The following is a 24,577-nucleotide window of genomic DNA, read 5'->3' as shown; positions in this document are numbered from 1 at the left end:
TTAAAAGACTTGCTCAATGATCTCACTGAAATGTAAATTATTTTTATTATTATTATTATGTGCACACCAATCCATTGTGGAAGTCATGAATTAGTATGACACACAAAGATCACATGAATAGCAATTGTAGGCCTTGCACACCAGTCTACCAATCACCGTATGAAGCTGGAGTAGTGCAGTAAAGCATTTTTCTACAATATAATGGTAGCAATTAATATAGAGAACCTCAACTATCACTTAATGAAAAACTATTCATTACATTCATGTCATGCTTTTCTCACCAAAAAGTTAAAGCTATATATATATATATATATATATATATATAATATATATATATATATATATAATTTCCATCATTTGTGTTGTAACACATTGGATTCAAGTTAAAAGAAGGTTACTCTACCTCATAAGATTAATTTCATATCAGAGAGCCATACAAAAGGAATAAGAGTGTCTCTTGCGGATCTTTCAAAGATTTTTCATTCATGTAATTAATTGTTAGAATCTAGCATTTTCCAGATAAATGGCTCTACATATCCAGCTACGAAAAAGAGGCCAATGCACTTGTAAATATGCACACCCATGTAAATGAAAATATCAGCATGAGAATTAAGAACATTCACTATATATATATATATATATATATATATATATATATATATATATATATATATATATATATATATATATATATGTATGGTCTAGAATAATACAATCAAGTCATGCATGACACATGCGAGTCTAAACATACACTCGGCCACAAGATTATTTTCCGAATATGTGAATAAAAATTTCTATATGCGCACGGCTGCTGTTGATCGAGTCCTCATCAAACCCATCCACATCGATCCATCCGTGCGTGGCATGATGTCTGGATGTGACTTTGGCTTTCGGCCATATTGATGAAAAAGAATGGACGGTGAGTATATATCAATCAACGCGGACTATATACCGTACCGACCCAGTGGTCCGAGTAGAAATTTTAATGCATGCATCCAGAAGACGGCCTCTTCGACACGGGGGATCGAGTTGGTCATACCTGGCTTAGCCGTATGCCTTCATCCACGTACACAGCCGTGTGGACTCGGGACTCCTCACCAAGTGCTCTCTCCCTTTTCTCAAGTTCTTTACAGTAATAATGGAGATATTCCACTTGTAAAGGCCACCCTCACTTTTGCTACTTAGCCGGTGGTCATGACTTGTAAAGAGGTGGCCTCCCTGAATGGGATTAGGAGGAATCATTGATACGGTGAGTTGGTTTCCAGATGGGTCCCGTTATCACGAGACTTTGGCTCTATGGGTTGGCCAGTCCTCATCAAATGGTGGTCTGAGGGCCAGGCTGAATTGTTGGCTCGACATTTTGTTCGCATGGACTTCTGTTTCCCTCAGGATAACCTGTACCGATAATGGAATCCAAGGATGGAAAATATTATATAACAGTTCGCTGCTTACTTTCTCAGAAGATTTTAAAGTTTAATGAGCAAGATTTTAGACGATTGTTTCTTGTTCATATTCCACAAAGCAGGCATAAGAGGTCTAGACTCAATATACTCTCTCTCTCCCTCCCCGTTGCGCATTGTTTTAGTTCTGAAATTGAAGGATGAGAAAGAAAAAGGTGTCATATGATTGTTGTGAAAGATTTCCATGGATTTGATGCTAATGATTATTACCGACTCATTTGATTATAAACACTGCAAAGATATCGTATGACTCATTATGCGGTTCTAGTCTCTTAATTTATTTTTTTTTGCACCCGCTTAAATGGCTGCTGGAATTTAATGCTCACTTTCTGCAAGCAGAAAGAACTGGTCATGGATATTATAACTTCCAATCTTTTATTAATTTTTTGCAGTCCATAGAAGCTGTGCAACACGATACGGGATCCTTGAACCACATATATATCCTCATCCATTATGACCTCTTGCGATCCTCATGCATGACGCCCACTCGATGATGACCCCTCATGGTCGAATTAACTCGCAGCCAATCCCGATCTTCTCGTATGGACCACCCCGGTTGCCGGCCATAACGCAAAACAGAACATCAGACTAACAAACACCAGAGCTCAAACTTATCTCTATCCCATTCATAAGCATGCATTTGGCGTCTCGTTAGGGAGGCTGCCACTGGGCTCTGCCTTCCCTTCTTTCTTTTTTTTTTTTTGAACAAGAAAAAGATATTCCCACGTTTATTACAGCGAAAGTAGGCAACAAATGTTCAATGTACACATGCTTGTGTTCTCTCCATAGTGGCGGTCCCCCTCCACCCCGCTCACATTGGATGCTGTGCTTTAAACTAACAAACCGCCATTATTCTTTGCCTCGGACACTTGTTTGTAGCTGAGTGGAAGCTCATCTCAGCTCAGTTGAACATGACCCAGACAGAAGGGAAGCTCATCATCTACTCTCAGGTGGGACGAGAGTAGGTCCCATGCACGTCCAACTTTTGCTCCAATTCGTCAATCCAAATACGTGAGACTCATGGTGCATGTTGCCAGGCCTAAATTCCTCGTCAGTTTGTAAGATTTCATGGCATCACGTTCAATATTACTCAAGATGCAAGAGGGTTGGTGTTATATACTGTTGTGTGTCAACGAGAATGAAGTTGTAAGCCAAGTTAAGGCAACTATACGTTCCAAGATGCATGCATGGCCCGTTACCATGGTACCGTACGTATGAATGTACTGAGGCAAGTTTTAGTTCCCGTTAACGCAGAGGTAGCGACAAGTTGAGCTTTATTGTGTCCAAGAACGTGGCTCACTGAATATATAATGAATTTTAATGTGTAAACATGTCATCATTTTTGATGTGCGGCATACCATCATACGATGACTTAAGAGCGAAGTCGCGACGGCCTTGCCTTTTCCATCCCACGCTTCCATGCAACGGATGATGCATGAATGATTGTGGTAATGGAAAGGACTTGCTATACTATTTGAGGGATTCCATGAGACGACTGAGCTCTGTTGAGGAGGGGATCAAGAGGGCATACTTGGCCTACCACTTGTGTCTTTGAGGATAGTAGGTCAGCGCCGATGACGGTGGTGGGCAGGGCATTTCGTCATGCAGTGAAGATTATCACGGCTGCCGCATCGAGTTTCTTTGGAATGGCCAGAAACATCTGGGATACCCGTTCCGCTTTCACAGCGCCCAGATTCACTCTCTTTTTGTGGGTACCCCCATCTATTGGTCATCTCAAAGTCAATTTCGATGGTGGCATGTCGGCGTATGGGATGTATGGTGGAGTGGACTTTGTAATCAGAAACTATCTCGGTAGGATGATAGTGGTGGGGGGTCGGCGCACCATCGGCCTGACCGTCATTGAGGTGGAGCTTCGGGCCGCCTGAGAGGATATTTCTTTTGTGAGGAGAGTCCTTAGAGCAAACAGGGTCCGTCTTGAGGGGAACTCTTCCACGATGATCGATTGGATACGGGGAGTGGATCGTTATGGGGACAAGTATCCGTTGATCAGTGAGACTCGCAGACTAGTCAAGGAGATAGAGTCATTTCAGGCAGCACACGTGTTTCGGGAGGCGAATAGAGCTGCAGACTGGAATGTCTTCTTCGTTGTCCGGCACTCCGGAGATTTCATCTGGACCACGACCGATGAGATTCCATCTTCATTGTATCATTTTCTTTTTCTTAACTTGGTTGGTTGTACCCAGTTAAGAGCTATATGAAATGCCGTTTTTGCTATTAGAAAAAAAAAAAAGCCTAGGTTATGACAATGTCAGCAACAACTTGAAGTGACCTTCATGCTTCTGCCCATTTTTCCCACAGAATGGACAGAATCCAGTGGCCAGCAAGCTTGCTTCCATTAGACAATTTATAGAAGAAAAGAAGATTCGTTTGTACTTGAAGGAGAAGCCATGGAAAGTGATTGTGATTTCCGTCATATCCATGGACCCGTTTTATTAGTTTTGTAAGTTTGGGAGGTTTGTTTTTTTGTTAGGGCTTTGGCTAATTGAGTTGATGATAAGTTCTCGGTCATGAATACTGTGGAAATTGTTTCCAGTCAAAGATTTAGCAAGACACTGAAAAGATATATTAAAAGGAAGATAGAGAAGTTTCTCATTGCCAATTTGCCCATTCTACTACATAATTGGAGAATGGAGACGGTTAACCTAATCAGCAAACTATCTCTACGTCATCTTCGGATGAGGAGACTGACTTATAAGATGGCTTTTGAGAAACTACCATATATTAATTCAAGCTCTTTATCTTTGCCCCCAATGAATTGTATATTCCACCAACTCTTCTAATACTTCATATACTCAGAATTTCTTTATCGTCGTCATCAGTTACAGCCCTCGGAGACGGAAATGATGTCCAAGTCATGGGTAAGAATTACAGTGTAAATTTCGACCATGACCCCTGATCATGATTCATGACGGCCTCTCTTTTCTTTTATATCACGTATTTAAATGTGTATTAAACATGTCGTTTATTAGTCAGAGTAAATCATAATTTATTTGTCTTTATATCCACTATTTATTTAGCGTCTATGAGCACATCCTAGAGTGGAAGAAAATGTTCGCAGTGGTGGAGCCTTTTGGAAAATTGTTCCTTCCACAAATCTCAATGGACTAACCAAGCCTCGCAGGCCTCCTGGGCTTGATATTTATTGTCTGAATAAAAAAGCCGTCATACGGTTGCTAAATGCTACAGACGAATTAGGCTCGATAGATTATGTACTATATTGCACCCAAAGAACGTCAAATAGCAATGGACCAACGCTTCATGCCGATCTGCGTTAATGGATGAAGAGAAGTCCCAACTATGGGGCAATCCCCATTGGCATTCTGGTCTTCATCACAACATGTATAAAATCAAACAACGTTATGACTTGCACCTGGTTTTCTGCAACTACAATGGTACTTCAGAGTGCTTTTTTCGTGCAGCTTCTTAACCTTCTCCCCTTTTTTTTTACTCGTGGGTACTGCAGTGCCTCTCAGCCTAGCTTGAACTAGGGTTCCACGTACTTTGAATAGGATAATGGAGATATCACCCGAGTGCCAGCTCCACATCTTTCTGCATTTATGCAGAAGGTACCGAGTCAATAATAAGACATACCCCATCACACCAGCATAACCTTCCCTTCGCAAGGAGAGGCCAAAGATGCCAATCCTCTTGGGTGGAACTGCTTTTTTTTTTTTGCCTTTTCCCGACTCAGATAGAAAGTGGAGGAACATGCTGGCAACAGTCCACTAATGCGAAAGTCGTCCTCCAATGAAGGAGGTTTGGAACTTAATTTGTTGTTATATCATTATATTTGGTGGGAGAATTAAGAACTGATTATGATGGTAACCAGTCTTATGGCCTTGTTAAGGAGAAAGAATCTGTTTGCTCTTAATTTTTTTTTTTAGTACATCGACTGCTCATACAGTCATAGTGCTCTATCACTAGCAATAAGACTACGCAAAACAGAGAGAATAGAAGACAGATGAGTCCTGAGAAATTCTCAGAAATAAGGCAACCCAATCAGCAGCCTAGTTCGTCTTTTGAAGGACATGCCTGATTTGGACCACACGGCACTCCCGTTGCTCTTAATCTTTTCATAATCAGGATTTTGCTTGGAGTTTATTATTTTTTTTTTTGGAAACAGCAAACAGCATATTTGACTTTTCTCGAAGGATCTTAATATTTAAATGAAGCCAATTTATCACATCATGGGCTCCCAAACAAAGACGATAAAATAGAAATAATGTTTCTAGCAGTTCAGTTTGAAATCCTTCTAAATCTACTACCAGGTGGGCAGATTGAATGTATTACAGCTTAACCATGATAAGCATGGCATATGAAAAGTACACCAAACGTTTGTTCAATGTTTTCAGCAGTTTAGTTTGATATCCTCCTAGAACTGCCACCACAGGTGGGCAGATTGATTGTGTCATGGCAAAGGAGCTCCCTAAATCTTCCTGCTATACGAGGTTGCAGCTTAACCATGATAAACATAGCATGAGAAAAGTATATAAGGATCTAAAAGAACTGAATTGCAAGGAGCACTGAATGTTGGAACGTCTAGTTACTAAACTCAAATTCAGAAAAACATATGAAACTGAATCAAGCAAAGCTGAATGTGATATCCATCAAGCAGCATGAGCCAAAATTGAAGAAAAAGACAGAAACAATTTGTTGCCTTGGTTCATTTCTTCTTCCCAGCCTTGGCAGCGTCTCCAGCCTTCGTCTGGACATGACACACAATTAATTTGGTCAGCAATGAAGAGAGAGACAACTGGTGAGACAGAGAGAAAACTGGTCCATACACCAGCATTTCAACCTCCGCCATTTGGTGGATTGAAATGATTGGTGAAGCCACCGCAGTTGTTTCTCAAAATAACCAAATAAAAAAAAAAGAAAAAAAAAACTGACAAGATATCAAGATCGGGTTAGGATCATCTGAATGAAACCTAGTTTGAGATGTCCGAGGAGATGCACGAACAATTTGCCACCATTTGTGACAAGTGCACTTATATTTTCTCATGGATGTCCGATATTGGTTTATATCAAAAAGCAAGCACTAAACTAATTTTTTCCAGAAAATAACAAAAAGTTGAGAAGGAAAGATTGGCTCACCTTCTTCACTCCACGGATCTTCTTTGCCCGATTCTTTCTTTCCTTCATCTGCTTGCGTGACTTTTCAACCTTCGTGGCAAGCCCATTCTGTAACAAGACCATAACCATATCAACACCAAGAGACTACTGTATCCAAAAACAAGAATCAGCCTCACATGATACCAGCATAGAAGCAAATTATAATAATTATTTTACAGGAGAAAAATATGAAGAAACCCAGCTATAGTGAAAAGAATGTGAGTAAGCTCAAACTAACAGTGACCTACACAGAAAGGTGTAAATAGTCAAGGTAAACTTATATCGGTTAGTTTAATTTCACAGTTTATTTTTTTTCTTCCAAACTGGTTTCAAGCATATCTGCTACACCGTGCATTCAATCAAGTGATTCACTAGAACTTGATTATTCAATAGTTGTCCGTTATCCTATAGTTAACATTCTTAGTTATACACCATAAAGAAGGAGGTCTATCAACGAATTTCCGAAGTCATCTAAGGTTTGCGATAAAATTCTAGAATTTGGTACTCCAAAATAATGTACAGAGAGTTCCACTTCATTTATGTCGCTTAACAAAATATAAAGAAATTGACCGTTAAAGTAGGTGGACATTGATCTCAATGATAAAACATTCCATTTACGAACTTTTTTCACCAGGATTTAAATTTTACTACAAATAATGTATTCTGCTAGGTCAATATTGTTTGATCCAGTTGCCAAACTTTACAAAAAACCACTGGCTGCTTAGACAAGCTTCCTGCTCAGCGGAAATGACTGCAACTTTCTAAGGCATATTAACAGTTTTATTTTCCATACAAACATCCGGGGGACTCTAAGGAAAATGGAATGATCATATGTTTTTGAATTAAAATGGAAAAGAAGTATTATTAACCAAAAAACAAAATTTAAATTTAATAGGCCAGGGAAAAAGTTCATGAAGTGTGTTGAGAAAATTTAATGACAGAAACAATTAAAAGTTTATATTTTGCTACACAGATTAATGTAACAAATTTGACCTTGAACAGACATGGGCATGAGGAAAGGAAAAGTAAGAAACTCGAACAGTCTTAATGCTTGCAGGTTTATAGAAGCAAGAGTCAACCTCACAAATAAAAGATGAAAATAAGGTTCATGGTGACTGGGTCTGATGGAACCTGCTAATACTGAGTTCCAGCATTTAATTCCATCCATATTAAACATCTGGCCTTAAAATATGACTCTTCATAACCCAGGACTCCTATTGTTCTCTTTCACCACAAAACAAATCAATGACAGCAATGGGTCATATTAGATACAAGTTAGAATGGCATTCACTAATCCAGCCCATCCAGATTGCATGTCAGACTTCTCTGACCCAAAGCCACTAGCAGGTTGACTGGATCAACCCAGCCCTAGCTTGGGAGAGTAGAAAAGGAAAGAGAGCAGAAGAGAGGAAGAAGAGGAGGAGGGGAAGGGGAGAGGGGTTGAACAGGAAAGGGTGGCACCGCAAGCAATAAAGCCCACAAGACTGGCAACTACAGCAATAGGGCAACGGGCCAATATTTCAAAGGATATAGGGTCGACAGGCTATAGATCCGGAACGAGAAGAAAAAAGAAAAGATGAAAAGGCAAGGAGGGAGGAAAGGGGGCAGAGGAAAAGAATTGGGGTGATCTGATGAGATCAGCTAATATACACGCCACATGCATGCATATAAGCACGTACATGTATATAAGAACAATAAATGCTAATAGGGTTCAGATACAACAGGTCAGAACCCTCAAAAATATACCCTACTCAACAGACAACCAACTGATAGCACAGCAGGCAAAAGTGAGTCAGATCTTAACATTTTAAGGTCATCTCTCCTACGTAATCTTATTATTGACCAGAAACCATTAGAAATTTGAACCCCTGAAATAAACCTAGTATGATCTTGAGGTGATGAAATGTCAATCTTATCGCTTGAAAAGGCACAATAAAGTGGGATGGCCAGAGACTGATGAATGGGCGCCGTTACTAAACTCAACTCAATTAAGCGATAGTCTTTTCCTCCATTCTGCTTTGTTTAGGACCACACTTTCTGAAAAATGCAGAGATATTAAGTCCTTCCTCACTACTTCGAATGGGCACCATTACTAGAAAATAATTGTTAAGTGAAACCTATCTGAGCAATGAATAGAAAGGTTGACAGGAACTTAGAGATTTCAGAAAGGAGGTTATCAGAGAAACAACAGCAGATATAATTTTTTTTCCGAACACTCTTAAAAAGCTAAAACATATGGACAGAGGTATGTGCCCTACAAAATTTCCTTAAGAAATAGGACTCCACTGATTCAGTAAACGAATCATGTCATAGTAAGAAAAAATAGTCGCTTATATCACAACCTAACAAGAAAAATTAAAGACAACGTATCTGAACAATGATTTCACAATAATAGGATGGAACAAATTTATAATATCAGAGGCCACATGAAGAGGGATGATGAAGGACAGCATGGCGGTAAGGAAATTAAAGCAAAACAACCAAGGATTAGTACATGCTGATTTTTTTTAGTTAAGAAGTCAGTAGTCAGTGGAGCATGATTATAATAACAAAGCCTCAACCCCTCTATCATAGATCAAGATAGTGAATCATGCACAGTAGATACCTACAAAACTCAAGGACATCATTCACTAAAGATTACAGAGAATGTCAGAATAACGGTGTATTAGAAGCCGAGAGCTTCACAGAAGAATGATCAATACTTAGATTTTGGGAAAAAATAAAGAAAACTAAGCAAATGTAGACAGATTCAGATCAAAGCTTAGCATTTTGCACTCAAGGACCCCTTTATACTCTGATGTGAATGCGACCAACCGATATAGATAGCAATAAGAACTCACTGTTATTAAACGAAAAAAGATACAAAACTCAAATTTGATGAACGAGAAATCATCCTTAATGTATCCATAATCAGTTCGTATAACTTTTTTCAAGGTCCCGGTTAGCAGACTCAAACGAAGCATGCAAACTATAAGAAATAAATTGGCATGATAACAAAATGATATAATAACTAAAACACATACCATACAAAACAAAGAATGCATTATCGCAAAACAAAAAAAAAAGCATATTCAGTTCAGAGATTAGAATATCAGCGTGTATCAACCAATGCACGGGAATCCTCTAAAAACATATATTAAAACAAACCAAGAAATCAAGAAATCCAAATAAGAGAGGAGGGGAAGAGATGGCAGCATACCCTGATGAGCCGGTACTTGGGCTCATACTTCTTGGCGGCCTCAACGTTGTCATAGATGAGACCAAAGCCAGTGGACTTGCCGCCTCCGAAGTGCGTCCGGAACTTGAACACAAAAATCGAGTTCGGATCCTTCACCTCGTACAGGTTACCCAATTTCTCCTTCAATTCCGCCTTCAATCACACCAATTCCAAAGAAAATCAAATAAAAAAATCTATACAAGAAGATGATGAACAAATTAACGCATCTAAATCTAACCCAAAAAAAAAATATTGAAAAAGGACAGAGGAATCTCATACCTTAGAAACATTAGCCCTTCCAGGATGAAGGACATCAATGACCTGAAATCGAAAGAAAAAAAGGGTTTTTTTTACCTTCCAATATACAGAAAAAAAATCAAGAAAAATAACTAGGGTATATTAACTCACGAATTGCTTCCTGGAGAGAAGCCGGTTGGTCATGAACTTCCTGGTTCTGATCGTGACCGCCTTCGTATCCGCCATTTTCTGGAAGAAAATGAGAGCTCCCGCCGGCGCAGAGGTATAGCAAGCAGACGCGAAAAAGAAGAACGACGGAAAAAACCCCTTCCACGTTATATAAACCCTAACCCTAGAACGTGGTGCGGCGCTTATACGTGTTTGGGTCGGGTTGGACTGGCGAGGTCCAGTCTCTCAATGCGTCAAGGCTGTGACTGGGCGTGGTTAGTCCAGACGTGGCTAAATGGACTGACTAATGGGCCGTTGCTAATGAGTTTGCGTAGAGCCCACTCTGGGAACCAGGCTCGATCCAAACCAGACCCAGTCCGATGGTGTAAGGGATTTGGCCTGCTCATCACAAAATACTATACTTTGATTGAGCTACATTACATGGTTGTTCAAGATTGATTACGACAGGAAATTGAATGCTAAGACAAGCTAAAATTATCTCTCTATTTTTTTCTTTTAAGATGTTCCATTTTGTATTTTGTTGGACCATGAAACCCTAAGACCCTACCTTCATTACCATCTCTAGAAACATTTTTATTCTTGTACCGACCTCCGTTACTTATCCATCCATGGCAAATATGGATGCAGGAGAGATATGTATTTATATATGCATGTATATACATATGTATTTATATATGCATGTATATATAGTAGAGTTAATATATCAGCACTCATACAACAATCCTAATACGACCGAATGATCGTGAGCTCAGCACCGTTTTCATTTGATGCTTTATTCGCAAGCCAAGTGTTCCTCTTCCTCCTATAGTGGGCTTTTTTGATGATCAATCTAGCTATTAGATTTATATTTTAATCTATATTATTGTATGCGGTCTTCTATCTTTGAACTACTTACTATTAAAAAATTATATAATTTTGAGATCCATATCCTATATATAGATCCAGTAGTTGAAAAATCATATAATTTTATGGTACTTTTATTCTGTGTTTGCATTGATCAATTTACCATGCTTCTTATAGTCTAATTTCGATTTTTCGTTGTTTATTTCTTTTACAACCATCTCTGCAAAACCTTTAGGTTGAGCATGCTTGAACTCAAGGCATCTCGCGGCCGTAGAGGGATGGCAATCATTTACTTGTTTGATTAGGTAAATAGTAATTTGAGAAAAAACTTTATCATTCATCCATTATTATCTTGTGTTTTTGTCACAACTATCGACAAAAATGACCATATCATCAACTCTATGTAATAGAACAGTATTGTTATGGAAGATCCTATAAACATAGTTATTAAAACCTTATCCAGCAGGTCAGTTGAACCGAAGAAAAAAAAGAAGAAAACAAGACTGACAACTTGGCCTGGAATTCAGATCAAAAGTTGGATAAGCAGATCAGCAGCAGTAAGGTTTCACCTGCTTATACTCCCCCAAACTTGCGACTAGTTTAAAAAAAAGATCCCACCAAAATAACTGAGTAATGGGAGAGAACAGTGGATAAAAACCCTGATAAGTCCAGGTCCAGCGACAGCAAGCACCTTAGTAAAATCAGTATGTGTGTGAGATCAAGTTAATTAAAAACTAAATGGTTATATAATTTTACCTTTTTATTTGAACTGAACATGTTAACATACTGCTATTTGTCTCTTTGAGCATTTCTTTTTTTAACCTTTCCTATTGAATAGACTCATATTTTTATGAAGGGGTGAGAGTTTTTATGTTGAATAAGATATAAACAAATGGCTGATAGACACATGAAAGAGGCGTAATTTTTTTTTTTCTATAGAAATATGAAACTGCATTTTTTCCAAGGAAGAGTACCCAGGTCCTTCTAGTAAAATGTCAACATGTCACTGTATTTTTTGATACAATGATGTCCATACATCGCTCATTATATCTTTGCAAATCTATTACATATTTCATCACACATTGTCATGCATTTAAACCAATCTAGAATATTATTAGTGAAAGTGAACCGGAAAATACATTTGACTCTAATCTGGACATCGAATATTATAAGCGATGGAGCTTCATTTTACGTGTTATACGTGAAACTTTTAATCAGTGAGCAGCCAATTTCAACAAATCGGATGTTTCCACAATTCCAATTCCGAAGCATTAGATTCTCTAAATCTACTAAAACATGTCCCATAAAAAATAGTATATCATGCTGAAAGGAAAATGCTTCATCTCCCCGAATGCCTCCAGTTCAATGTATGATTTTTTTTGCTGAATCATTAAGGGGAAAGTTGGTATCCTGGCTCTAGAGGTGATCACGGGCCTTCTGGCCCGCCCAACCCGCCCGGCCCGGCCCGAAATTTTTCGGGCTTGGGCATTGAAAAAGGGCCCGTTGGTCGGGCCTGGGCAGGAAAAGCGGCCCGACCAAAAAAATCGGGCCGGGCCCGGACACTTAAAAAAAAAAAGCCCGATTCGGCCCGGCCCGACTATAAAATACTGATAATATTTTTTTTAAAAAAATAAACCCTAAAACTAAAACTAAATCCTAAACCCTCCCCTCCCCTCGCTGAGAGCCGCCGCGACCAACCCCCCCACCCAACCCCCCCCCTCCCTTTCCGTCGCTGAGAGCCGCCGCCGCCCCCCTTCCTTCGCTGAGAGCCGACGCCCCCCTTCCTTCGCTGAGAGCCGGCGCCCCCCCTTCCTCCCCCAAACCCCCCCCCCCCTTTCCGTCGCTGAGAGCCGCCGCCGCCCCCCGTCCTTCGCTGAGAGCCGGCGCCCCCCTTCCTTCGCCGAGAGCCGGCGCCCCCCCTTCCCTTCGCCGAGAGCCGGCGCCCCCCCTTCCTTCGCCGAGAGCCGCCGCCCCCCCTTCCCTTCGCCGAGAGCCGGCGCCCCCCCTTCCTTCGCCGAGAGCCGCCGCCCCCCCTTCCTTCGCCGAGAGCCGCCGCCCCCCCTTCCCTCGCCGAGAGCCGCCCCCCTTCCTTCGCCGAGAGCCCGACTCAGAGAGGGAGAGGTGGGGGGGGGAGCGGGAGAGCTCGGAAGTTCCGAGTCGGAACTCGGAGAGGGAGAGGTGGGGGGGGGGAGCGGGAGAGAGGGAGGGAGGTCGGGTCGGGCCTGTCGGGTCGGGCCTATCCGGTCGGGCCTGTCGGGTCGGGCCTGAGACCAGATTTATAAGGTCGGGTCGGGCCTGGACAAAAATTTAAGCCCGACAGTCGGGCCGGGCCGGGTCTGGGCATAGCCATCGGGCCTAATTTCTGCTGTGGAGCCCGGCCCGAGCCCGGCCCGACCCGGGTTTTGATCACCTCGACCTGGCTCTTAATAAATTGAATTTACAGCCACTGTGGGGAGATTATTGGATAAATATAGCATGGTAATTTTAGGATTGCCCGAAGATTAATCCAGATAAATGATGTTGAAATATTTCTACTAACTGTAATAATACAGGATCTCATTCAAAAAAAAATAATCAGAATATATTTTTTAAGTTTCTAAAGATCCAACTTCATTCAAATTTAATGGGAGGAAAGAGATCCACTATTAAATTGAAGTGCTTGCGTTGCTGGTAAGGAAAGAAAACCTACTTTATCACAATTTCAAAGTACCATTGCTATCACCGATCGCCGCGTGCACGCGTTCTCCAAAATCCAGACCATACACGTGGAACAACTATGACTAGATGAAGAGGCCGAAAAGCGACCCGGAGCTGGCTGTTTTATCCGACGGCTTGTGATCAGATTTAATGTCCAACATACGCCGCAGGAAATAATAACACGAAAAAGAGTTGCATAAGGAGCCAGCGTGGCTGATCAGTGAAACGGTCCGGGGGACCATGATTGAATAGATCCGTGGGCGGTCCATGGCCGGGGGTGTACGCCACCATGATTGGATGGATCCCTGGGCAATATGTGGTCGTGGGTAGCCCCCTACTCCAGAATATCTAGGATATTTGACAGTGTGCAGAGAAGTATATTACTGTCAGGTTGAGCCATATCTACCGTGAAACGAATGGTGTACATATTGGATAGCATTTTTTTTATTGTAGATCATTTTGGTAAGATGTGGATGGATGGAACAGTCTTGCCTTCGAATTTTTTTGAATAAATTACAAATATTTTTTTAAAATTAGGGATAAATTACGTATACATCTAATAGTATGAAAAATTTATGCTTATCATTATGAGATTTATTTTGATCTAATACGTTAACCTATCATCTAACAGGATGTTAGTCAAACTATTAACTTTTAATAAGATCTAAATGCCACGTCAGAATTTTTTTTTAAAATGACCAAAATAAATTTATAATTTTTTTTTTAAGATTTACGCTTATTACACGTATACCCAATATTTTGTAAAACTTACTGTTACACTTAGTTAGATAGACAACATTAGTAAAACTATTTATCTATTGTAAAAATTCAAAATCACCTCTATAAGAAAATAAGGCTCTCCTTTCATTTTTTTTTACTCCTCAATCTTTTCGAAGTCTTCGGTCTTTAAGAGTTTTTTTCTCTTTAAGATTGAGTAGCTAAGATTTCTTTCTCGCTTCACCACCTCGTGTTCCTTCCTATCGGATAAATAATGATAAGCTTTCTTCCCAACCGATATCTGATGAAGAACATCTTTAATTCTCGATCAGCATTTGGTTATAAGCATCCTTCTTGATTAGGTTTTATTCTTGCTTTTCCGCCTACCATATCATATAAATCGGAGATGTCGGTGTATCATTTGTTGATTCTGAGTTCTATTTGTTCAATACTATAGATATGGTTTCTTAACATTATCATTATGGATAAGAATTCTTGTATCTACATATAGAATTATGATAGCTCTGGCAGTTTATCATCAAAAGAATCCAAATCAATACATGCGTGAGAACTCTTCTTTTTGGAGGGGGCATCAGTTGCGATTCCATGGACTTGCCTGGACCATAAACAAGCTAGCTCGAGCGACAAAACTTTTGATACTAATTTTCTGTAGCAAAAAATTTTAGAGGCATCTATTTGCTTAATAGATTTAAGTTGCTTTTTTCTTAGCATATATCTCTTTTATGATGATTCATTAAAATCAAGCTCTAAACTTATGGCGCCTCATAGTTGTTTTTCTCCTTGGGTGGATATTATATCACTTAAAGCTAGCTTAGTCTTTTTTAAAATTTTTTATGATATGGCATTTAGATTTCATTTAAGTAAAAATTTGGCTAACATTCTTTCTAATTTATAGGTTAAATATTATATAATAATAATAAGTGTAGATTTTTCAAATTATTAGGTACAAGTATAATTTATTTTTAATTTAAATTTTTTTTATAATTTATTGAGAGATAATTTTAATTTTTTATATAAAAAATATTTTTGTTATTAATTTGCTGCGACAATAAGTTTTGTAAATTATTGAAGGTAGGTGTAATAAACTTAAATTATAAAACAAAATTTATAATTTATTTTTTAAAAAACTTCAACTTGTGCAGAAAAAAAAAAAAGAAAAAAGGGCGTGGATCTCCCTCCTCCCTTCTTCTCCCCCTGCTTGTTAAAAAAAAAAAAACACTCCCAAAAGACTCTCTCCTCCTCTATTCTCTCTCCACCCTTTTCTCTCTCGTTACGTTCTAAATTCCTAGCGTCCTCCTCGGCGATGCTCTCGCTGAACAGAGGCAGCTCTCTGGTAATAATAACGCAAGTAAATTGATACAAGCTATTAGTGAATCAATACAGTAATTATTACATAAATCAAAATCTCAGAGGATCTAACTCCGCCTACAAAATTAGCATAGGATTGTATAAATTTGTAAGTCTGGCGGGGTGGGTTTGTGGCGAGATTTGTTTGTGCTATCTCTTCGTTCGTTCTTTCCTCTCTTTGGAGAGCAGAAGTGCCGAAAGAACAACACCAGGTTGTTTGGTTCGCAGTTGAGAGGAGCGGCGGCGAGGACAGTGGTGGTGCGGTGTGGTAGCGGGAGGAGAGGAGAAGGGAAGGGGAGAGGGGTCGCGATGGAGAGCACGCACGAGGAGGTGGAGGCGCTGATGGACCCCAAGAACACCGTCGGCGGCGGGGTCGAGGACACCTACGGCGAAGATCGGGCCACCGAGGACCAGCTTGTCACGCCCTGGACCGTCTCCGTCGCCAGGTTTTGATTCCATTATTCCCTCTCCCGTCTTCTCGATTCCGTCGGTTTTCTTGTATTCCGCTGGATGGATTCTTATCGCCTGTTCTTGTTATTTTATTTTCTTGATTATTTATGTGTTTTGATCTGTTAATTTTCTTTTGTTTTGGGTAAATTATGGTTAATTTCTTGAGTTGACTTGCTGGATTTGTTTTTAGGTTTCGATCATTTCTTGGTTCATCCTTTCCATTTCTTTCTTAAGCCTTTTTCTTTTAAAAGGTTCTTTTTTTCTCCCAATTTATGTGGGTGTACCGTCTTTTAATTTCTTTTAATCATATAATATACGTGTCCGTATGGAGTTCTAGAATGGCTTTGATTGCTCGACGAATTCAACTCGTTTTTTAAAATGTTGTTGATTCTGTCCTGTTTTATTTGTTGTATCTGTTTTATTTTATATATGAGAGTGGAATTGACTCTTGATCTGCTTTCTTTTCTATTTTTTTAAGTTTAGCTTTCCATTTTTTCGTGTTTCCCTTTGTTTGGGGGGTTTCTCATTCATAACGTTCGAAACTGTCGAGTTGTTGGCTGTTATGGAAGACGTGAAAGCAATTCTAATTTTCTTTAATCTCCCCGTTCTACTCCCCCCCCTCGCCCTTTTTTTTTGAAAAAAAGATAACTCCTTTACTTTCTTGTTCGTTCAACTCCTTCCCTTCTGTTATGTTTTTTATTTTATCTCTTTACAGTTCGGTAAATTCTTTTATAATTGTTCTGTAAATTGTTGTAAGATTCCTACCGAAAGATTGATTCTTGGTTGAAATTTCTTCCAGCAATGCCTTGATTTACAGGAGATTCCCGCGCCCCCACCCCCCCCCCCCCCCCCCCCCTCTTTCATTACCATATGCCTCAACGATGATCACTGCACAATTTTGATAGAATTTTCAAAATTAGTGGCGGATTCTTTTCTTATACTTCGCATTTTCTTCCTGTCTGATTGATTCGTTTTTTTTTTTTTGCTCTTGTTTCTTAGTGGTTATTGGTTGCTGAGGGATCCACGCCACAACAAAGGGCTCGCTTTCACTGAAAAGGAGAGAGATGCCCACTATTTGCGAGGCCTCTTGCCTCCAGTGGTTGCGTCTCAAGAGCTTCAGGTTTTGTCTCATCCTCTGCTTGATGGTTGTTCTGCATCATTTTTGTGCTGAGTTATGTTTGGTTATCTATTTTGCTTGTGTGTCTTCCCCAGGAAAAGAAGCTGATGCACAATCTTCGTCAGTATAAATTACCCCTGCAACGTTACATGGCAATGATGGATCTTCAGGTAATTGGTTCTGCTACCTTCTTTCAATGACCTTTCCTTCAATGTGAGGATTTATTTTATTTGATCTGTTTAATGAGCAAATAATTATGGAGGCAGCAATTATTATGTTATTGTTTGCACCTTGATTCATTTGTTCTTCAGGAGAGAAATGAAAGGCTTTTCTACAAGCTTCTGATCGACAATGTTGAGGAGTTGCTTCCTGTTGTATACACACCGACAGTTGGTGAAGCTTGCCAGAAGTATGGGAGCATTTTCAGGCATCCACAGGGTCTATATATCAGCTTGAAAGAAAAGTATGTTTGGTAGATTGTAGCATCGTACGAAAAAAAAATTATCTTTGGTCGTTCGGAATGAGGAGTTACAGGATCTTGCAGGGGAAAAATTCTGGAGGTGCTGAGGAACTGGCCTGAGAGGAGCATTCAGGTTATTGTGGTCACTGATGGCGAGCGCATTTTGGGGCTTGGTGATCTTGGTTGTCAGGTGAAATGTTTACTATGCCTTGTGATTATGATGCATCTGTTTGTTGATTCTTTACTGATTTAATTATGAATTACTCGTCGAAATTTTTGTAGGGCATGGGAATCCCTGTAGGCAAGCTTTCTTTATATACTGCCCTTGGAGGACTACGTCCGTCTGCTGTAAACATTTCACTGCGCATGCCAGTTTCCATACACAAATTCCACCTTCTTATTTTAACTGCTGTTATCTCTTTGAGGATGATATAAGTTGCAGATTGTGGTTTATATGCTGTCACTTTCATAAGAGTTGGATGTGCAATGATTTACATTCAATTTACAGTGCTTACCAATCACAATTGATGTGGGGACGAACAATGAGCAATTGCTGAATGACGAATTCTACATTGGCCTAAGGCAAAGGCGAGCTACTGGACAAGTAATCTCTCTCTCTCTCTCTCTCTCTCTCTCTCTGAGAATATCCTTGCTCACACACATACACACACACACATATACATATACATATATATATATATATATATATATATATATATATATATATATATATACACTGTTTATAATGCTGAACTGTGGGATGTATTTGCTGATTAGGAATATGCCGACCTTCTACATGAATTCATGCGTGCAGTTAAGCAGAACTATGGGGAGAAAATCCTCATTCAGGTAAGAGAGTAGAGATGATATTGAATTCCCGCTGCTGTTAGATATGAGCGAGGCCTATTTGTTATATTGTACACTTAATTTTGGAATTTATTTTTACTTTTCTTTTGACAGTTTGAAGACTTTGCAAATCATAATGCATTTGACTTGCTTGCTAAGTACAGCAAGACTCATCTTGTCTTTAATGATGACATCCAGGTAACGGGATAGGGGCTTTACACCATTATTAGATGGTTTGCTGTTTTCCTTTGTGGGATCCATTATTCATTAGCATCAGGTTGGAGCAGATTGCTATTTCTCTGAAAAAACACTTTATGACCGCCGCAGGGAACAGCATCAGTAGTCCTTGCCGGAGTTGTTGCAGCATTGAAGTTGGTTGGTGGAACCTTAGCAGAGCATACTTATTTGTTCCTTGGTGCTGGAGAGGTAAATTGCCCATTCTTTGTTTTAGTGGCTTGTATATCTCCTTTTGATTCACTACTAGTACCAAATGCTGACTTTTAGCAGATAACCAATAAAGTTTGTGCAATTTTGTTTAAATCTCTTCTAAGGGCAGACACCTATTTGGTTAAAGCCAAAAATGTGTGATTTTGAGTACGATGTTAGCAAGAGCTTTTACAGTGGCATAAAGTAGAAGGCTTGAACCATATGACTCTTTGAACCAGATTGGATGCTAATGTCTACCTAACCTTAGATACTTGATTCAGGCTAACTTTTGTATTACTTCTTTTAATTGTTTATAAGAGGAAAGTAGAAGGAAAAACAGGTGACACATCATCATGCTTGACATGATGTGGCGAACAGTATCTGCTCATAAAGTCTCAGTGGCTCTAGCTAGTTTAACAACCCCCGTATATCTATTTTGATCTCTTCTTTATGAATATTAAGTATATGTACCCTAATACTCTGTAGAGAAATTAAAATACTTTCCAGAGTTTGAAAGGTTCAACAGAGATTTCGGAGGCGGATAGGTTTCTTTTTTTTTTGTCTGAGAAAAAGGCTGATTAGATCCTCAGCCTTGCAGCTGCATTTGCCTTCTTCCTGGTGACTATCTACCAACGATCCTTCTAAACTATATATGACAGGAGATACAATGCTAGACATTATGTCACTAATTTCCATTACTCCATTTCTTTATTCCTAGACATTCATAAATCAATAACCATGTGGATTAATTAATACTTTAACCAATAAATTTAATAAGTAAATGCTGATAAGTTAATGCTGATATGCTATTCTTGATAATTTTTAGGCGTCAGTGTATAGTTAGCACTTGTTTATTGCAAGCAACAATTTAAAGAAGCTGGTATTGACAACCAACCTCTCTCCTCTTTTCTCGCCCTCCTGTAAATGTGTTTGCTTGCATGCACATACAATCTGTCGGTCTGACTCTGCACTCATGCTTGGCAATCAATTATTATCTGCACATGGTTTTCCAAATCAACCTCATCAGTGATCCTAATAATTTCTTATCTAGAATGCTTAGTTTGTTCCAGAATGCTAAAAAACCATGAGATCCTTTTCTCCTTTACGAATTTAATCCTATGACGATAAAAAAATCAGTAAGTAGCATAGCTAGATAAAACATATGGTATGGGTGTCGTGCATCTGCATCATCATTTCATGTCAACTCCTGTGCCACTATCTGATACATGTATGTCTGCTTTAGATTGGTACTAAGGAAAGATGAAATGATTGTCTAGATATGCCTTTGGCTTCTTTATTATTTTATAACCTGGTTTGATGGCCTAATGCTCTAACATGTGCCAATGATGCTTGATGGTGATGATATATTTTAAGATATGCTTGTACGTGCCGATTGATTTTGATTATAATTTGTTCTTTCATTTTCTATCTTTATCCCATAGTTTTATTGTAACTTAAAAACATTCCTGTAACTAATAAATGCCTGCAACTTTTAAAGTTTGGACTTGTTATACACTGCTTTACTGCATGAATTATGGTGCATGTGGTGAAAGATTATGCCTCTTTTTGTAGGTTGTGTCCATTCTTCCTTTTCATGAGTTAGTGAAAGACTGTTAGCAAAGCGCAGTATAAAATCAGTATAGATGTGCACATGCGCATGCATGCCTATACTTGCATAGTCAAAAAGAGAGACTGCATTGTTTAGCTTTCAAGCATGAGCAGCACAGAAATTCAAATTTTGGTTATAATGTATCAGATCCCAATATCTGATATATAAAGATGAGAACAAATAATACTATGAATGTTTTGTATAGACCAATCATGGCAATCAAGACAGCGACCAAGACAATCTTAAATCGCTGTTATCGAGTAATAGTTTATTTTATGAATTTTCAGTTGACATCAGGAAGATTCCACTTGTTCTTCCTCCATTAGTGATCCTCTTTTCAACAGGATGTCAATTCTGTTTTTTGCAGGCTGGTACTGGTATTGCGGAGCTAATTGCTCTTGAGATGTCAAGACAGGTATTCGACTTAAAAATAATAATCTTCCAATAGATCTTTATGGATTCTTTTAATATTTTTCTTTGATTCACTTAGATTACTCATCTTCTATTGTAGATTGATTATATTTTCAATCACCATTTCAGACCAATGCTCCAATCGAGGAGTGCCGTAAGAAGATTTGGCTTGTGGATTCTAAGGTGAAGAACCAAACAAAGACGACCTTTGTCTACAATAAATAAACCTACAAGGCTACAATTGTATTTTATGTTTTGTAGGGATTGATAGTTAGCTCCCGGAAGGAGTCTCTTCAACACTTCAAGAAACCTTGGGCGCATGAGCATGAACCCATTAAGAACCTCTTAGGCGCTGTTCAGGTGTGAAGCCTTTCAAACATGAACTACACTCTTCTTTTTGCTGTTTCGTGTTGTTTATATTTAAAATTTTCAAAAAAAAAAGTCACTTTACCACTTTGTTGCAACCTATTTGGATCCCCAGTTCTGCTGCTATATGCACATTAAAGTTACTGGTTCAACCTTATCCTTTAATGGTCATAATGTTAGAATTTCCAATAGTGGGGAACAGGCCATATTTATGTGAACTTTCATCATGATAACATAATTTTTTACAGATAAACGAATTTTTAGTGTCTTCCTCTGCTTTATCCATATAAATATGTGCTAATTCCCAGATGCTAATGTATGCCATGTGGTTGGCATTAACATCAAATCTTTTGCCCATAGAGAAATTTATTTCTTTTCATCAATATTTCCAAAATACTAATGAACATCTTTTATTTTTATGATATCAGTCTTCTTGTTGCAATGTAGTGTTTTATAACTAGACGAGTTCTTGATTCATTTTTTGGTTATCTTAGGTTATCAAGCCAACCATCCTGATAGGAACATCTGGAGTGGGGAGAACTTTCACGAAAGATGTAGTTGAAGCTATGGCTTCCTTTAACGAGGTGTGCTGCAGTAGTTGTCATGCATAATGAACTTTCACGTTCATATTCTAATCATTAGATTCAAAGGATGAGACTGATCATATCTCTATACAAAGTGTAGAAACCCATTATTCTTGCTCTATCTAATCCTACATCCCAATCTGAATGCACTGCTGAGGAAGCATACACTTGGAGTAAGGTAAAAGTTGTGTTTGTTGTTCACTTTATCCATCAAGTTGCCACTGTGTCCAGCATTTGAGTGCAACATCAATCAGAAAAGAAAGGGCCTTCTCAAAACTTTTCCTATGTTGGCAGGGTCGTGCAATATTTGCTAGTGGAAGTCCCTTTGATCCTGTTGAATATGAGGGAAAAACTTTTGTGCCCGGCCAGGTTTGAACTCAGTCTCATCTTTTGAGGTGACTGGTAGGTCCTGAGTTGACACCGAAGTGAGCTTAAGAAGTCATATCTATGTTTTACATCTCCAGGCAAACAATGCATACATATTCCCAGGATTTGGCCTTGGTTTGGTGATCTCTGGAGCCATTCGTGTGCATGATGACTTGCTTCTTGCAGCCTGTAAGTAACAAAGAAATTATAGCTTCTGTATGCCCCCCTTTGAGTCTTCATAGCTCTGTCTATTAGCTTAGCTTGAAAACGTTGAACAACTAGCAATCTGAATGGAGGGTGATTTCATCAATGAGCCTGGTAATTCTATCCACTAGTTAGGAATAGTATTAGGAGACCAAGAGCCTTTTTAAATGCTGGAACATCTGACCTGTCTGATAAGATCTTCCTATGTGGGCACGAAGTAAGCTGAAGGAGAGTTGGTAGTTAAACAAAGGAGGAGAGGAGTGGCAGGGTCAGGCCATCTGGAGATCGAAGGTTCTCCCAACCCCTTGGACTCCTCTCTCACCTCTTTTCACACTAAAATTTTCATCATGGATCTGTCATCCCTGAATATTTATTCCAACCAAGCAGCTCCTGAGATATGACAGTATTCTCCATGCGCTCTTTTCTTTTAACTGAGTTCTCTTAGAGGGTTACCAAAAGATGGATGAGTTCGGCTCACTACTTCATATTTTATTCCCCTACCATATGCAAATTAATTTTCTTAGTTTCAGGAAATTGCTAATATGGCAGATGAAGGAGTAGAATTCAGCAACTTGTATCAAATTAATGTAAGAAATCAGTTGAATTTTCTGTTCTGTAACTTCTAATTTCTTTTGGAACAGCGGAAGCATTAGCCCAACAGGTAACACAGGAAAATTTTGATAAAGGACTGATCTATCCTCCCTTCACAAATATAAGAAAGATATCTGCCAAAATTGCTTCTAATGTGGCTGCTAAAGCCTATGAACTTGGTGAGTTCTTTACTCTAGCTGGTGTTGCAGGGAAATCATGTCAAGTTCTTTTTCTAATATGTAACACCTCTCATTTGTAGGTTTGGCTAGTCGTCTCCCTCGCCCGGAAAACCTGGTGAAGTATGCAGAAAGCTGCATGTACACGCCCCTCTACCGCAGTTACCGATGAATTGGCCGTCAATTTTGTAAGTCATACTTAGGTGTAATAGTATTTGATTCTACAACTGGATGTCATTGTAGCAGTTGCTGTTTCAAATGTTTTAGCCTCTTGGATCACTGGGCTATGGTTAATAATCTTTTGCAGTGCTGGTTTTGAACACATGGAAGTGCCGTCACATATATGGCAGTTTATTCTTTTTTGTCAATAAAGCCAACGTCTCACTACTTTTGAGTATAGGAAGTATTACTACGTGTGGGATGATGTAGGCCGGCTCTCCAATCCTGGCTCCCATCCAACCAGACCAACAGTGAGTGAGTACATTTCGATCTGGATTTTCTAAATTTAGGTTAAGTTGGAGTAATTTTTTATAACTAAGATCAAATTTGAGGCAGTCTATGACCAATATTTTACATAATTCCGCCGGAGTTTTATCCAATATTGGGGATTTTTCTTTTCTTTCCGCAATAACTCTAGACTAAAAATCTTGGTTAAGCGCTAACAGTTAAGGTGCACGTTGGCGACGATCCCCTCCCTGTACCTACAATTATTTCTTGCTAACTAGTGAGTACTAGTTTCCTCCTGCATCTCTAGTTTTTAATGGTTAGCCATCAAGGACAGGTTCCTGGCTGCCTCCTTAATTATTCGTAGCTAGTTAATGACGACAAGATCCTACTCGTATCCTTAATTATTAATAAGTAACTAGAGAAGACAAATTCTTTATACTAGTAAAATTGCTTAAGGTAATGCCCCAAGCAAAGCAAGAAAGAGGAGATAAAAGAGAAGAAGTAAAGTAGACAATTATATGAACCCCTGATAATTATATGATCACAAATTTTTGTCTCAATATGCCCATAATGTCAACAGATATTAAAAGTAATCACTTGCATGTATTTCAATTGTTTCTCATCTCCTTCTACTTTGAACAAGGTCTAATATATCTATCTTGG

The 24,577-nt window shown here is 39.1% G+C and overlaps 2 protein-coding genes across 12 annotated transcripts; one reads left to right on the top strand and one right to left on the bottom strand.

Moving 5' to 3' along the window:
• Positions 1–5,971: 5,971 nt before the first annotated feature.
• On the bottom strand, positions 5,972–10,396 carry LOC103710232 (small ribosomal subunit protein eS24z-like). The gene is made up of 5 exons (XM_008795884.4): positions 10,219–10,396; positions 10,090–10,131; positions 9,793–9,963; positions 6,576–6,662; positions 5,972–6,186 (listed from the first exon to the last, which is right to left on the bottom strand). Exons 1-5 carry the CDS (start codon positions 10,291–10,293, stop codon positions 6,145–6,147), a joined length of 417 nt encoding a protein of 138 aa, XP_008794106.1. The 5' UTR covers positions 10,294–10,396; the 3' UTR covers positions 5,972–6,144.
• A 5,306-nt stretch (positions 10,397–15,702) lies between these two features.
• Positions 15,703–23,839, top strand: LOC103710233 (NADP-dependent malic enzyme-like). Of its 11 annotated transcripts, none has more exons than XM_088709506.2 (21): positions 15,703–15,847; positions 15,952–16,307; positions 17,311–17,431; positions 17,524–17,598; positions 17,740–17,891; positions 17,973–18,078; positions 18,171–18,236; positions 18,397–18,492; positions 18,666–18,737; positions 18,849–18,932; positions 19,062–19,160; positions 21,137–21,184; positions 21,310–21,363; positions 21,442–21,540; positions 22,041–22,130; positions 22,231–22,308; positions 22,425–22,499; positions 22,595–22,685; positions 23,342–23,470; positions 23,551–23,655; positions 23,775–23,839. In XM_088709506.2, the coding sequence occupies exons 2-20, from the start codon at positions 16,171–16,173 to the stop codon at positions 23,637–23,639; spliced, it is 1,761 nt and encodes a 586-aa protein (XP_088565632.1). In that variant the 5' UTR covers positions 15,703–15,847; positions 15,952–16,170; the 3' UTR covers positions 23,640–23,655; positions 23,775–23,839. The 11 variants fall into 11 exon arrangements, 8 of the variants coding, with proteins under 8 accessions (XP_088565632.1, XP_008794110.1, XP_008794108.1 ...); XR_015972487.2 differs by having other exon boundaries at positions 15,708–15,847; positions 16,090–16,307; positions 22,226–22,308; XM_008795886.6 differs by having other exon boundaries at positions 15,708–15,847; positions 16,090–16,307.
• The last annotated feature ends 738 nt before the right edge of the window (positions 23,840–24,577 follow it).

The sequence above is a fragment of the Phoenix dactylifera genome, chromosome 12 (assembly GCF_051530095.1).
Source record: "Phoenix dactylifera cultivar Ajwa chromosome 12, Ajwa_hap1_PhDact_Kaust_v1.1, whole genome shotgun sequence".
Taxonomy (NCBI): domain Eukaryota; kingdom Viridiplantae; phylum Streptophyta; class Magnoliopsida; order Arecales; family Arecaceae; genus Phoenix; species Phoenix dactylifera.
Note: the sequence above shows the minus strand (reverse complement) of the source record. Positions and strands in the feature narration are given on the sequence as shown.

Excerpts from the sequence above, each read along its gene's own strand:
- LOC103710232 (XM_008795884.4), bottom strand. The coding sequence starts at position 10,293 with ATGGCGGATACGAAGGCGGTCACGATCAGAACCAGGAAGTTCATGACC. Across the intron at positions 9,964-10,089 it reads GAAGGGCTAATGTTTCTAAG|GCGGAATTGAAGGAGAAATT; the intron begins GTATGAGATTCC and ends GTGTGATTGAAG. Across the intron at positions 6,187-6,575 it reads AGATCCGTGGAGTGAAGAAG|ACGAAGGCTGGAGACGCTGC; the intron begins GTGAGCCAATCT and ends TGTCATGTCCAG.
- LOC103710233 (XM_008795886.6), top strand. The coding sequence starts at position 15,818 with ATGCTCTCGCTGAACAGAGGCAGCTCTCTG. Across the intron at positions 17,892-17,972 it reads TATATCAGCTTGAAAGAAAA|GGGAAAAATTCTGGAGGTGC; the intron begins GTATGTTTGGTA and ends AGGATCTTGCAG. Across the intron at positions 18,493-18,665 it reads AAAGGCGAGCTACTGGACAA|GAATATGCCGACCTTCTACA; the intron begins GTAATCTCTCTC and ends TTTGCTGATTAG.